The 16,474-nt window shown below is 43.7% G+C and overlaps 1 protein-coding gene across 1 annotated transcript in view; it reads left to right on the forward strand.

Moving 5' to 3' along the window:
• ADAM12 (ADAM metallopeptidase domain 12) overlaps positions 1-16,474 on the forward strand; it is a 970,627-nt gene that overhangs the window by 626,860 nt on the left and 327,293 nt on the right. Inside the window, exon 11 of the mRNA XM_073595739.1 lies at positions 15,096-15,241. Within this exon, the coding sequence (XP_073451840.1) occupies positions 15,096-15,241 (146 nt within the window). The remainder of the gene's footprint in view (positions 1-15,095; positions 15,242-16,474) is intronic.

Below are 16,474 nucleotides of genomic sequence, written 5' to 3' on the forward strand. Positions count from 1 at the left end.
TGTTTAATGTACCCTAATGCCCATGATTACCCTGTGTGAAGACAGGAAAGGTTTAAAGAATTTCTGCAAGTTACTACAATGATTTTACATTCTGGCTAACCCTGAACACAGGATGTATACAGTACATAGGGACATCAGTTATTAACCTCCCTGGCGGTATGATTATTTCGGATTTTAGGTGCTGAAAGCGGTACAATTATTTTGCATGGAAATTTGGCGTTTTATATTGTAGGTCTGTAAATCTTAACAATAACACACTTAAATCTGTCCAAACCAGAGTCTAGTAGATATCCCGGGTATGATAAAGTTTGAAACACAAAAACATAAATTATAATATAATAAATAAAAATAAATAATTAAAAAAAATTTAAAAAAATAGTAATAAAATAAATTTCCCCACAATTCACTATCGCTCAATTCTGCAAGTGTTCTAATTTACTATCGCTGTTTTCTAGCTGGTCTAAAGCCACTTTTGACGTAAAGGGACACTTTTTGGTTGCTATGGACAATCTCCAGTTTCCAGGCAGAAAGAACAGTGTATATCATGTAAAACTGCATGCAGGGCATGGGCCAGAGCACTGGGGACAAAAGGGATGTGAAATAATTTCATACAGTACTGGAATCTGTAAGATTCCAGTACTGTATGTGTTATGATTTTTACTTTTTTTTTAATTTGCCGCCAGGCTCCGCCCCCGTGCGTCGCGCCGCTCGCAGGGAACGGAGCCTGGCACGGAGAGGCTTCGGAGGAGGACGGAGCCCTCGGACACTGCGGGGGACATCGCAGGATCCCGGGGACAAGGTAAGTAACGCCGCCCCAGGATCCTGCAATGCGATCCCGAGTGTGGCTCGCGGTTACCGCTAATGGTACTGAATTTTAACCCCGAGCCACACTCGGGAATACCGCCAGGGAGGCTACCACAACTAGTGTTGCCACCTGACTACTATATTAGGTTGTCTTGCTAGTTAGTGCTAGTATTGCAAAAAAATAATTTGTATACACACAGCAAACACACAATCATCTATTCCAAATGTATTATTTTCATTGCAATTGCATACATTGAATAATTATTAATAAGTAAAATTAAAGATGTTAAAAATGAATTTACCCTGAATTCCCTGAGCTAGAAGTGAAACCATCAAGCAAAAAGTTGCTTGAGCTCCGATGCTGCCTTTTTCAGGGTACAATATGAAGTGCAGTGCCGGTACAGTGGGAGGAGCTTTACATTAAGGAAACCCAAGCTGAGTTTAGGTTCTGTATGTAAGCTTTAATAACAAGGTGTAAAGTTAATGTGGTTTGACAACATATAACGCACAATATCTCCGCAACCAAAGCGGCACAAACGTTTATTTTTGCGGCACAAACCAGCACAAACCCGGCACAAACGAATGGCGCGTTTGTTTTTAAAATTCAGGAACATGGGGTGCAAAATAGGCGGGGTTACAGCAACTATAACGCACTATATCTCCGCAACCAAAGCGGCACAAACGTTTATTTTTGCGGCACAAACCAGCACAAATGCGGCACAAATGAATGGCGCGTTTTGTTTTTAAAATTCAGGAATATGGGGTGCAAAATGGGCGGGGTTACAGCAACTATAACGCACAATATCTCCGCAACCAAAGTGGAACAAACTTTTATTTTTGCGGCACAAACCAGCACAAACCTGGCACAAACAAATGGCGCGCTTGTTTTTAAAATTCAGAAACATGGGGTGCAAAATGGGCGGGGTTACAGCAACTATAACGCACTATATCTCCACAACCAAAGCGGCACAAACGTTTATTTTTGCGGCACAAACCAGCACAAACCTAGCACAAACGAATGGCACGTTTGTTTTTAAAATTCAGGAACATGGGGTGCAATGTGGGCGGGGTTTCAGCAACTATAACGCACAATATCTCCGCAACCAAAGCGGCACAAACATTTATTTTTGCGGCACAAACCAGCACAAACCCGGCACAAACGAATGGCACGTTTGTTTTTACAATTCAGGGACATGGGGTGCAAAATGGGCGGGGTTACAGCAACTATAACGCACAATATCTCCGCAACCAAAGCAGCACAAACGTTTATTTTTGCGGCACAAACCAGCACAAATGCGGCACAAACGAATGGCACGTTTGTTATTAAAATTCAGGGACATGGGGTGCAAAGTGGGCGGGGCTTGCATTAAATTGAATGTTTAATATCTCAGAAACCGAACCGGCACAAACGCTCATTTTTGCGGCACAAATCAGCACAAACGCAGCACAAACGAATGGTATATTTTTATTCAGGTTTTACAAACATGGGGTGCCAACTTCACACAGCTCTGCAACTTTGCTCTTGCTAGAGACTTGCCGCCAAAATTTGCTAGAAATTTGAAAAGTGTCAACTAGAACTTGTGCTTCAAGTGATCTGCAAGTGTACAACTTGCCACGGAAAATGTGCAGCAAGTTAACAGACGTACAATTCAACACTGCCACAAATTATCCTTGCTATCTGGCATCTGGGTGGGTGTGTATGTGTATATATATATATATATATATATATATATATATATATATATTTTTTTTTTTTAAATATATATATATATATATATATATATATATATTTTTTTTTTTTATATAGATATATATATATATATATATATATATATATATATATATATATCTCTATATAAAAATATAGATATATATATATATATATACTGTGTGTGTATGTTTATGCCCCATGTTTCATGCATTCCATTGGAATGCCACACTCCTAACCTATTTAAACAGTTCTGCAGTTTTCCTGATTGCTCCTGCAGGAAGGGTGTATTGTGAGCTTGCATGATGCCACTGAAGTGCCCAAGAAGTATAAGAGCCCTTTCACACTGGGGCGGTTTGCAGACGTTATTGCGCTAAAAATAGCGCCTGCAAACCGACCCAAAACAGCCGCTGCTGTTTGTTCAGTGTGAAAGCCCGAGGGCTTTCACACTGAAGCAGTGCACTGGCAGGAGAATAAAAAAACTCCTGCAAGTCGCATCTTTGGAGCAGTGAAGGAGGGGTGTATTCACCGCTCCTAAACCGCTCCTGCCCATTGAAATCAATGGGACAGCGTGGCTATAACGCGGCAATACCGCGGCTATAGCCGCGCTATAGGAGCGGTTTTAACCCTTTTTTGGCCGCCAGTGGGGGTTAAAACCGCCCCGCCAGCGGCCGAATACCGCTGCAATAACAAGGGTAAAACAGCGCTAAAAATATCGCTGTTTTACCGCCGACGCCCCCACCGCCCCAGTGTGAAAGCAGCCTAAGAAGCTATGGTGTTAATTGCCATAACAGGCAAAACTGAACTATTTCTTTTGGGCAGATGACCTGTTTGGAGCTGCAAGTTCAAACACACTTTTGGGTTTTGGGGTAGGCCATCCTGTTATATATTTGTTAAGAAACCTTTTCTCTTTAAAAGGTTACATAGAAAAGAAATAAACCCACATTATAAAACATGCTTTGTGCCACTATAATGTGTTATTTCTTGTGTAAAATGTGATACATGCTGAATAGAGGAAACGGACCTCGGTTGCTAGTGCCATAAATTAAACCATGCATCAATCAATAGAAGCCCAGACAGCACCACAATTTGTTTAACCCTTCCAAGGACTGCATATGCCAGAAGTCACTGGGCTCCCAACGAAAGAAAGATTGCTGTACAATTGTATTCGGTGCTGGTAATCACCTTCAGATTATTGGGGCAGGAAGGTGCAAATGTGTCATCAGTCTTGTCTGTGTGTGTTAAATGAAGCAGCTATTTTCAGGAAAAAGTCATCAGAATCAAGTCATTCACTTAAAAGGCAGCGATTGCTATGTGTTGATTAGAGCAGTTGCTGTAGACTGGTTGGCTGAAAAGTCTGGAGAATGGGTAAACCTAGCTATAGAAATTGTACATTGAGCAGCAGCTGTGTCTTAACATTACTATGTCAGGAGCAGGTTTTGTTTTTATTTGTAATTTTTTTCAGAATCTGTAATATGTTTTAATAGTTTGTATAATTCCCACTGTTAATTTTGTACATTGCATTGAGTATTTCTGTCAAATTGCAGTAGTCCTCTGGGGTATTTTGGCTTTACGGTGTATTTTAAACATAACTTAACATGTAAGATGTATTCGTTTACAAAAATAATTTTGAAAAATACATAGAAAACAGACTTGAAGACTGCGTTCATTGAGTTGTGATGGTATATACTCTCTGAAGGGTCTAAGGTTGTAAGGAATGGACCCCAAGGAGCAGTTTTGGGCCATTACTCTAAAAATAGTTCTGAATAAAAAAAAATCAGTCATGCCACCACTCCAAAGGGTGCCCCGTGTGCTTGTATGCTTCCCCTAATGCCTCCACACCACCACTTCAGGACACAAAATACCCATGCCTTCAGGGTATGGAAGTACACATATTCTTTCCCTCTCCCTTCCACAATTCAGCCCTGGAAAGCACTGTCATATGGGGGTGGTGGGAAACATGCTTAGCCCTATACATTCAGAAAGTCCAAATTTGAACTTCAGGTGCCTGAATCTGGCAGAGGGTTAGTGAACATGGCATGAGCAGATATGTTATGCTAATTGCTACCAAGCTGTGGTGTGACTGTTTTTTTGTTCAAATACAATGCTACTTTATCTTGTTTGCAAATTATACAGAGTTTGCAATTAAAAGTAAACTTTTTTTGTTTGTAGAGGACACAAACCCACGTTTTGGAATACAGTCCTTGCAAGATATCTCCAACTTACTAGTTGACCTACACTTAGACTAGGTGCAAGTAGGGAAAATGTGCACAATTGTGTGCGATCCAGACCCACAGAGAAACACACATTAGTTCTTAATGGCACCCCCACGCATGGGCAGTCGTGGTGCGATTTCGCACATGCTAAACTGCATAGTGCTGCAGCACCTTGTGGGTTCAGAATGATTTCAAAAAAGGTTTGGGAACTTCTTTTCCTTCATTTCATTTCACTCCACTGAAATGCATGTGCTGCCGTAACAGCGACGTAAGCACGCTCACACAAGTCTGAATTGAACTTAACTGGTTGATTGGGTAGCTACCATGGGCGTCCGCAGAACTTTTTTCAGGGGGGACATCATTTTAGGGTCACCCATGCACCGCCCCTTTTCGACAATGTCATGATCACATTATTATGGTCAGAGACTGCAGATGTAGTACAGTCCCTAGGATAGATAATGGCCAACAGGCCCTCTTACCAGACCCAGCGAAACTACAGCAGTGATCGCTCCGGCTGGATGATCGCTCACTCTGGGTTCCCCGGGGGCGACTCTGGTCAGTAGTGTAGCATGTCTGTACCCTGGCAGTGGCTCAGTCTTTCTCTCTCTGGTGGTGCTGGACATTATGGCTCTCTCTGGTGGGGCTGGGCAGCGTGGCTCTCTCTCTGGTGGCACTGGCCAGTGCGGCTCTCTCTCTGGCTTCCACCCAGCACACTCCTCGTTCTTTATCCTGTAGCACTCTCTCCCTCAGCTTTTTTCCAGGCTGCAGTCTCTCAATCTCTCTCGATCGAGCTGTAGCTTCCTCCCTGTGGAAAATGGAGCCGCCAATCTTTGGGACTACATGTCCCATGATTCTCCCCTCTCCTAGTCTCCTTTGATTGACCCTCCGTTATGGCCTGACAGGAGAAAAGGGGGGTGAGCGGGGGAAGCCTCTGACAGCCCGCAGCTCACCTATCTCCTGTCACAGCACCGCCGAGTTCTCTGCTGAACTGAGCAGGGAAAAGAGCCTGAAGTCACACTACACTGATGGGGGCTTGACAGCACCTTGATGGTGTCACCCCACTGGCGGGTGGAACCCGGGTGCAGGCTGCCCGCACCCCAATAGCGACGCAACTGTGCTGAATTTAAGATCCGATCCCTGATTCCAGGGGGGGGCACTTGACCCCCCTTGCCCTACATGCGGACGCCCATGGTAGCTACATGGCTCTAAGATGGGCTTTAATAACAATGTGCAGTGCCAATTTTTTCAACTTTTAAAGCCAGATTCATTTGTTTAGAAGTATGGACTTTAAAAAAAAGGGACATACTTTTGTCCCTTTTTAAAAAGCATTAGTGTGACCTAAAGATAAATATGCAGTTCTTTGTTGCATATCAGTTTACAAAAACTGTGTTCTGATAAAATCTTGGAGAGTTCCCATTCAATATATCCAACTGGGTTCCAAATATCAAATCTAAAGAATTATTTTAAAAATGTAAAAGAGCCTATTAGTTTAGATGAACAACACAACTGTCTTCCTTTACTCTATCTTTACAAACCCTGTGTGCTCAGTTTCTTCTAGGCTCAGCAAACTGGAAATAATATTTTAACTTCACCTGCCCACAAAGTGCAAAGACTAAGGCTCCTTTCACACTGCCGTTCCAATTAGGTCTACCTGTCAGTTTTTCAGGCGGACCTGATCAGAAGGTCCATTCACCCCTTTGGAACAGCACGTGTAAACAGACTAGTGTCCGTTACTCCCACCTACTTCAGATCAGACCCCTTAAAAACAAACAGAAGGGGAGAAGTTCTCCTCTGTTTAGGCAAATTGGAAGTAGTCAGGTGTAAACGGACAGCAGAGTTTGTTTACACCTGGCCACCTATAGAGCACAGCGAGCTCTGCATAAACTGAGCAGACACTGATGTGTTATTCGCCCACAGCGGACAAATCCCCTGTAGACCCGGATGGAGTCCGCCCCACGTGAAAGGGACCGAACAGTTCTGGTAAAGTGCAAGTAGCTTTATTGCCTTTGAGTACCCGTACCTGTACTCAACTTCAAGTCAGTTTTTTTGCCTGAGGAGGACACTATAACTAGGCTGTATATACAGTGCTGTGAAAAAGTATTTGCCCCCTTTCTGATTTTTTTTTTTTTTTTTTTGCATAATTGTTACACTTAAATGATTCAGATCATCAAACAAATGTTAATATTACACAAATATAACCAGAGTAAATACAAAATGCAGTTTTAAAATGATTTCATTTATTAAGGGAAAAAAGCTGTCCAAACCTGCCGGCCCTATGTGAAAAAGTAATTGCCCCCTAAACCTAACAACTGGTTGTGCCACACTTGGCGGTAACAACTGCAATCAAGCATTTGCTATAACTGGTAATGAGTCTTTCACATCGCTGTGGAGAAATTTTGACCGACTCTTGCAGAATTGTTTTCATTCAGGCACATTGGAGGGTTTTCCAGCATGAACGGCCTGTTTAACCACTTCAGCCCCGGAAGGATTTACCCCCTTCCTGACCAGAGCACTTTTTACAATTTGGCACTGCGTCGCTTTAACTGCTAATTGCGCGGTCATGCAATGCTGTAACCAAACGAAATTTGCGTCCTTTTCTTCCCACAAATAGAGCTTTCTTTTGATGGTATTTGATCACCTCTGCCGTTTTTATTTTTTGCGCTATACACGGAAAAAGACCGAAAATTTTGAAAAAAAATGATATTTTCTACTTTTTGTTCTAAAAAAAATCCAATAAACTCAATTTTAGTCATACATTTAGGCCAAAATGTATTTGGCCACATGTCTTTGGTAAAAAAAATGTCAATAAGTGTATATTTATTGGTTTGCGCAAAAGTTATAGCGCCTACAAACTAGGGTACATTTTCTGGAATTTACACAGTCTTTAATTTATGACTGCCTATGTCATTTCTTGAGGTGCTAAAATGACAGGGCAGTACAAAACCCCCACAAATGACCCCATTTTGGAAAGTAGACACCCCAAGGAAATTGCTGAGAGGCATGTTGAGCCCATTGAATATTCATTTTTTTTGTCCCAAGTGATTGAATAATGAAAAAAAAAAAAAAAAAAAAACAAAATTACAAAAAGTTGTCACTAAATGATATATTGCTCACACAGGCCATGGGCCTATGTGGAATTGCACCCCAAAATACATTTAGCTGCTTCTCCTGAGTATGGGGATACCACATGTGTGGGACTTTTTGGGAGCCTAGCCGCATACGGGGCCCCGAAAACCAATCACTGCCTTCAGGATTTCTAAGGGCGTACATTTTTGATTTTACTCCTCACTACCTATCACAGTTTTGAAGGCCATAAAATGCCCAGATGGCACAAACCCCCCCCAAATGACCCCATTTTGGAAAGTAGACACCCCAAGCTATTTGCTGAGAGGCATGTTGAGTCCATGGAATATTTTATATTTTGACACAAGTTGCGGGAAAGTGACAATTTATTTATTTATTTTTTTTTTTTTTGCACAAAGTTGTCACTAAATGATATATTGCTCACACAGGTCATGGGCATATGTGGAATTGCACCCCAAAATACATTTAGCTGCTTCTCCTGAGTATGGGGATACCACATGTGTGGGACTTTTTGGGAGCCTAGCCGCGTACGGGACCCCGAAAACCAATCACCGCCTTCAGGATTTCTAAGGGTGTACATTTTTGATTTCACTCTTCACTGCCTATCACAGTTTCGGAGGCCATGGAATGCCCAGGTGGCACAAAACCCCCCCAAATGACCCCATTTTGGAAAGTAGACACCCCAAGCTATTTGCTGAGAGGCATGGTGAGTATTTTGCAGCTCTCATTTGTTTTTGAAAATGAAGAAAGACAAAAAAAAAAATTTTTTTTTTCTTTTTTTAATTTTCAAAACTTTGTGACAAAAAGTGAGGTCTGCAAAATACTCACTATACCTCTCAGCAAATAGCTTGGGGTGTCTACTTTCCAAAATGGGGTCATTTGGGGGGGGGTTTGTGCCACCTGGGCATTCCATGGCCTCCGAGACTGTGATAGGCAGTGAAGAGTGAAATCAAAAATTTACGCCCTTAGAAAGCCTGAAGGCGGTGCTTGGTTTTCGGGGTCCCATACGTGGCTAGGCTCCCAAAAAGTCTCACACATGTGGTATCCCCGTACTCAGGAGAAGCAACAGAATGTATTTTGGGGTGTAATTTCACATATTCCCATGGCATGTTTGAGCAATATATCATTTAGTGACAACTTTGTGCAAAAAAAAAAAAAAATAATAATAATTTGTCTCTTTCCCGCAACTTGTGTCACAATATAAAATATTCCATGGACTCGACATGCCTCTCAGCAAATAGCTTGGGGTGTCTACTTTCCAAAATGGGGTCATTTGGGGGGGTTTGAACTGTCCTGGCATTTTATGCACAACATTTAGAAGCTTATGTCACACATCACCCACTCTTCTAACCACTTGAAGACAAAGCCCTTTCTGACACTTTTTGATTACATGAAAAAATTATTTTTTTTTGCAAGAAAATTACTTTGAACCCCCACACATTATATATTTTTTTAAAGCAAATGCCCTACAGATTAAAATGGTGGGTGTTTAATTTTTTTTTTTCACACAGTATTTGCGCAGCGATTTTTCAAATGCATTTTTTGGGGAAAAAACACACTTTTTTACATTTTAATGCACTAAAACACACTATATTGCCCAAATGTTTGATGAAATAAAAAAGATGATCTTAGGCCGAGTACATGGATACCAAACATGACATGCTTTACAACTGTGCACAAACGTGCAGTGACAACAAAATAAATACATTTTTAAAAGCCTTTAAAAGCCTTTACAGGTTACCACTTTAGATTTACAGAGGAGGTCTACTGCTAAAATTACTGCCCTCGATCTGACCGTCGCGGTGATACCTCACATGCATGGTGCAATTGCTGTTTACATTTGACGCCAGACCGACGCTTGCGTTGGCCTTAGCGCGAGAGCAGGGGGGACAGGGGTGCTTTTTTTTTTTTTTTTTTTTTTTCTTTATTATTTTTTTGCTTTTTTATCTTATTTTAAAACTGTTCCTTTCATTTTTTTTTTTTTTAATCATTTTTATTGTTATCTCAGGGAATGTAAATATCCCCTATGATAGCAATAGGTAGTGACAGGTACTCTTTTTTGAAAAAATTGGGGTCTATTAGACCCTAGATTTCTCCTCTGCCCTCAAAGCATCTGACCACACCAAGATCGGTGTGATAAAATGCTTCCCCAATTTCCCAATGGCGCTATTTACATCCGGCGAAATCTAAGTCATAAAATGCTCGTAGCTTCCGGTTTCTTAGGCCATAGAGATGTTTGGAGCCACTCTCGTCTCTGATCAGCTCTATGGTCAGCTGGCTGAATCACCGGCTGCATTCTCAGGTTCCCTGTTGAGACAGGAGAGCCAGAGAAAAACACGGAAGACGATGGGGGGGGGGGGGGGCATTCTCTCTGCTTGTAAAAGCAGTCTAGAGGCTAATTAGCCGCTAGGATTGCTTTTACATGAAAGCCGACCGCTGGCTGAAAAGAATGATACCAAGATGATACCTAAACCTGCAAGCATCATTCTGGTATAACCACTCAAAGTCGTGAATGCTGTACCTGAAGACAAAAATATGGCTAACAATAAAGCACAGTAAACGGTAAAGTATAAAAAACTGCATACCTGAAAAGCAAACATGATAAAACATAATAACAATAAAACATTGCAGAATAGAATACAGTAAAAAAGAGCAGAACAATAGAGAGAATAGAGAGAGAGAGAATAGAGAGAGAACAATAAAACGACAAATATTATTTTTTATTTTATATTTTTGTTTGTGTTTTTTTTTTTTTTTTTTTTTACACTTTTTTTGTAACTGTACCTTTTGTAACTGTAACCGGTTCCAGGTTCGGGTCTCTCAAAATGCGATGGCATCTTGGGAGACCCTGTGAAAGTGTGCCTAGTCTGTGCAATGCTGTACCGTACGCTAATACTCAACTAGTGAATGGTAGCGTTCAAAACATTCACCAATGCAAAGACCAGGATTGTCAGGACAGGAGGGACAATAATAGCGGGTGTCACGCCTATATCCGCGCTTGCTGCAGACACAACATCTTTTTTGGGGGGGTTCGCTGGGTAGGGGTACTCGGGAGGACATAAAAATGCCTCTCATGCAGCCGACTGCATTTGGTTGGGGATGTGAATGGGGGAAGTACGGGCGCTGCAGAAGCGGTAGGTTCCCAATTAGGATTGGCGAATGCAGCAGGAAGGGCATTATGGGCACGACGGGCCTGTGTTTGTCTTTTTGGTGGCAGCGGGACACTACTTGTGCTTGCCACCTCACCAGCTTGAACTGCACTTATGGGACTCGCCACGTCACCAAGTGTTACTGCAGTGCTGGTTTGACTACGACCGGGGTGTACTAGGCCGCTGGCGCTCGCCAGTTCACCAAAACGCTACCAAAAAAACTGTTAACGATCGCAGGGATCAGGCCTGACTCTGCGAACGCTGCAGTTATGCATTTAGTGTTTTGTAAGTGACAGTGATCGATCGATACTGCACTTGGGTGGGCTGGTCTGGGCCGGGCGGAGGGGCAAAACGCAGGTGCTAGCAGGTATCTGGGCTGATCCCGCTAACACTGCGTTTTTGGGAACCCTAAACTGCTGGGGACGCCAGTATAGATCTGATCGGATCAGATATTGATCAGTTCAGATACTATACCACTAAGGGAGGTGTACAGTGCGTGCGTGGGTGTTAGCGCTACTGGCACTAACCTGACGCTGCCTGGGGCTGGTGCTTGCCAGTTCACCAAAACGCTACAAAAAAAACTGTTAGCGATCGCAGGGATCAGGCCTGACTCTGCGAACGCTGCAGTTATGCGTTTAGTGTTTTGTAAGTGACAGTGATCGATCGATACTGCACTTGGGTGGGCTGGGCTGGGCCGGGCGGAGGGGTAAAACGCAGTTGCTAGCAGGTATCTGGGCTGATCCCGCTAACACTGCGTTTGTGGGAACCCTAAACTGCTGGGGACGCTAGTATAGATCTGATCGGATCAGATATTGATGCGTTCAGATACTATACCACTAAGGGAGGTGTACGGTGCGTGGGTGTCAGTGGTACTGGCACTAACCTGACGCTGCCTGGGGCTGGTGCTTGCCATTTCACCAAAATGCTACCAAAAAAACTGTTAGCGATCGCAGGGATCAGGCCTGACTCTGCGAACGCTGCAGTTATGCGTTTAGTGTTTTGTAAGTGACAGTGATCGATCGATACTGCACTTGGGTGGGCTGGGCCGAGCTGGGCGGAGGGGCAAAACGCAGGTGCTAGCAGGTATCTGGGCTGATCCCGCTAACACTGTGTTTTTGGGAACCCTAAACTGCTGGGGACGCTAGTATAGATCTGATCGGATCAGATATTGATGCGATCAGATACTATACCACTAAGGGAGGCGTATGCTGCGTGCGTGGGTGTTAGCGGTACTGGCGCTAATCTGACCCTGCCTGGGGCGACGCATATCACCGCCGGGCGATCAGGGGGCTAAATCTTTATTCGGTAATAAACGGCGGGTTCCCTGACACTATAAAAAATAAACAAACTAACCAGCGTCACCCGTAACGGTTATACAGTGATCAGTGGTGAAAGGGTTAACTAGGGGGCAATCAAGGGGTTAAAACATTTATTAGATAGTATATGGGGGTCCCTGTCGCTATAAAACTCTGACGGCGAACCTAAATATTTACGTCCCTAACTAGCATCACCAGCGACACTAATACAGCGATCAGAAAAATGATCGCTTAGCGACACTGGTGACAGGGGGTGATCAAGGGGTTAAAACTTTATTAGGGGGGGTTAGGGGGGTACCCTAGACCTACAGGGGGCCTAACACTCACTGCCCTGACACTGTAACTGTCACAAACTGACACCAATACAGTAATCAGAAAAAAAAAAAAAAAAAAACTGCTGGTGTCAGTTTGTGACAGGGGGGGGGGGGGGTGATTGGGGGGGGATCGGGGGGCGAATCGGGGTGTTTAGTGTGCCTGGCATGTTCTACTGTGTGTGTAGTGTTGGTGCACTTACATTGCAGTCTTCTCTCCTCGGCCCGGAACGGAAAATACCGAGCCGAGGAGAGATGACATCATTTCCTCTGCCTCTGTGTACAATACAGAGGCAGGGAAATGATCCCATTGGCTGAGAGCGATCGCGAGGGGGGGGCCACGAATGGATGGCCTCCCCCTCACCTCCGATCGCCGGGGGAGATTTGCCGACCGCCGCAGGCACCGGGGGGGGGTCCGATCGGACCCCCCACCCGCGGGCAGGCAAGGACGTACATATACGTCCTTTTGCCTGCCCGTGCCGCTCTGTCGACGTATATAGTCGTGCGGCGGTCGGCAAGTGGTTAAGGTCATGCCACAGCATCTCAATTGGATTTAAGTCCAGACTTTGACTAAGCCACTCCAAAACCTTCATTTTGGGTTTTTTTCAAGTCATTCAGAGGTGGACTTGCTGGTGTGTTTTCGAAACACTGTCCTGCTGCATGAACCAAGTGTGCTTAAGCTTGAGGTCTGGAACTGACGGCCGTACATTCTCCTTCAGGATTTTCTGGTTGATTTTCTAGGCTGTCAGGGCCTTTGAGGGAGCTCGCCAGTCTGGAACCCTCCAGGAAATTGTGCAGGCTCTGAACAGGAGGAGCAAGAGAAGACATCAGGAGCTAGTACTGCCGGGCAAGTCTTCAGGAGGGAACCACCGGTTGCAGCAAGAAGGGTTGGTGAGTGACGTGCAGTCTGGAGGACTGGAGAGGCATGCCAGAGAGGACTGAGAAGAAACAGTCAGAGCTGGGTGTAGAGCCAGTGGGGAATATTGTGAAGTCATGGGCAGTGAAGTCGGGCAGCTGCAGCCAGGAGGGCTGGCAGGGCATGAAGAGGACTGACTGGGAGCAGTAGTGCAGTAGTCCACCTATAGGACAGCTAGCACAAAAGACTTTCTACTTTCTGCAACACCATAGGGGCCCCTGGTCCCTGCTTGCAAAGGGCAAGTTACTTAGGCCTGGCTGAGCCAGTGTCAGGCCTAACCATATGCTAGCTGCTTCTGGGAGATCAAGAGTTATGCAGGAGGGAGAGAGCGCAATAGTCTGCAAGCAAGAGTTGTGCAGGAGGAGATTGGAGAAGCGTTGTGTACATAATTGTCCTGATTGATTGATAAACAATCCTCTAATTCAGGGGAATTGATTGATATACAATTCACCTAATTGATATTCAATCCACCTAATTGATATACAATCTACTGACTGATAAACAATTTGCTGGGCATCTCATAATCCACTTATCCCATCCAAGTTAAATTCCCTAAAAAAATTAAAAAAAACAAGCACATGGACTGTTTTCTGCCTGAGAGTGATTGAGGAGTGAATGCTGTGCCAAGCAGGGTGACAGGTGGGCCACATCACTTAGCAGCCCCTACGGGGGTAACGCTACATATGTTTTAGAGTATACTTTTGCCATTTTTAATACTAATTTCTAAGGTGTCTTAGGTAATGCACTAGGCATTTATGCCTTCTTTTTTAATGTTTTTTTTATAAGTCTTGCACAGTTTATTTATAAACTTGGTAGACATGACAGGTTCACTTTTTAACTTTTTTAGATCAAAGTGCTCAACTATAGTCTGATTATTTTTTCCAGAATGTATTGCTACTGTTTCTTGAATACCTAATTTAGAGGAAATAGTGCCTGAATGTATTCTTTTTTTTTTTTTTTTTTTTTGAATTGGGAAAGTATTTTAAAGTACAGCTAACAGCTCCTTTATGACAGTTTAAAAATACCAAATCCAGTCACTATGTAATGCCGATTAAACAAAACTATTTCTTTACTTTTTCTAACTGAGCCAAATCCTGCTTAATTTCTTCTTCTAGATTGTCTCATGTGCTCTCCCTCCCAGACACTGCAGTGCACAGTAAGAGAGTGTTAACAGAGACAGTGCTGCCAGTCCATAATGCAATGGTCAGGTCTAGGCGTGGTTAGGTGTTGGTTAACAAGCTACAGACTTGTAAATGCAACATTTTTTTCCCCCACTGTAGCGCAAGCATCCACAGCCTATGCGGGAGAGTGGCAACACTACTCTGATTTCAAGAGCGATGCATAATTGTTGCCACATCATAATAGGAAGCTGCATTAGGTGGGCCTCAATCTCAGGATCAACAGGTATATGGGGGACTAAGAGAAAGCTGCAAGTGCAGATGATCATGCGCGTACAATTAAGTTCTGCAGCACATGTTTTTTCTATGGTAGGCCAAAGTTTTACTTTAAATCACCAGGATACATAGCTAGCCAAACCTGTTCTGACATTTAACCTATTTTGTACTTGCTAACATATCCCTTTCTTTTGAAGGATCATTCAGAAAACCCACTGGGAGCAGCAGTCACACTTGCTCATGAGATCGGGCACAACTTTGGGATGAACCATGACACTCTGGAAAGAGGGTGCAACTGCAAAGGATTTGACAAGGGGGGCTGCATCATGACTCCTTCTACTGCGTAAGTCTTTATTCTATTACAATATACAACTTTCTGTTAAGTGCCTTTGACATTTAATGTATTTATTCCATTCTGAAATCACATTTTTCTGTTTATAGAAAATGAATTATGGTACACCGAATTACAATTTTTTTTTTTCTACAGTAAAAAAACTTTTTTTTTACCGCTCCTTCACCGCTCCTGCCCATTGAAATCAATGGGACAGCGCGGCAATACCGCCGACAAAGCGCCTCTGCAGAGGCGCTTTGCGGTGGTTTTTAACCCTTTCTCGTCGCTAGCGGGGGGGTAAAACCCCCCCGCTAGCGGCCGAATACCGACCCCGCCCCAGTGTGAAAGGGCCCTATGTAGCAATAACCCCATAGGAGCCACTGTCGTTTTTAACTGGTTCTTTCCCAAATTAATGCAGAGGCAGCCAAGCACACTGCAACAAGGCCATACACTCCGGCTCAGTAAACAGTCTTGGGGATCTTTTTAGTAGTTATTGCTGAATACATTTGGAGAGGGTGTGGGACAGTATGGGACACTCCGAAAACATTACTTAAGAACAAGAGGACACACTACACCGTGCTAAGCTTCTCTGAACAGTCTTTGTACCCGGTGCAAAGTAAAATAGCCTGGACTGAAACCTTGTAAAGGCTGTCTTAGCCAGAATCATCACTGGTACTCTCACCCAAGTCTCACTCAGTCTCTAGGGCCTGGAGCTCAGGTCTGTAATCACAATGTCACAAAATAGGCAGATGCTTCCTTTCATTATCCACCAGACACTCTTCAGTGAGGGATAGATTAATGTTCACTATGCCACAGAAGAGCTATTCACCCTTTAGCTTCCACTGGGCACTCTTCAGTGATTTTTCCAGATCAGATCCTTCGCTCCAGGAAAACTTAGAAATAGGCCCCCCAGCTTTGTTACAGTGGGACCTTGATGAATATCAGCTTGAATAAGTAGGACTGCTGCAGCCACCCCCACACAAGTGGGTGGAATCCCCTCAGTAGGAAGACCCTGTTGTTCTAAAGCCCAGACTATTGATATGCCTCTCCAGCCACCTGCTGAGCATACCTCCCCAGGGATTGGCTGAAGCTTAATACATTTCAAGGTTGCTCATTTAGCTTTCCAGCCCACTATGTTCTAGAAATCTCTAGAATGCAAGGGGAAATAATCAAACCTGCAACCTGTAAGACCCAGAACAGCCCAAAGCAATTAACAGTTGCTCCAATTATTACAGAGAAGCCAAA

Source organism: Aquarana catesbeiana, linkage group LG08 (assembly GCF_042186555.1).
Source record: "Aquarana catesbeiana isolate 2022-GZ linkage group LG08, ASM4218655v1, whole genome shotgun sequence".
In the NCBI taxonomy this organism is placed as follows: domain Eukaryota; kingdom Metazoa; phylum Chordata; class Amphibia; order Anura; family Ranidae; genus Aquarana; species Aquarana catesbeiana.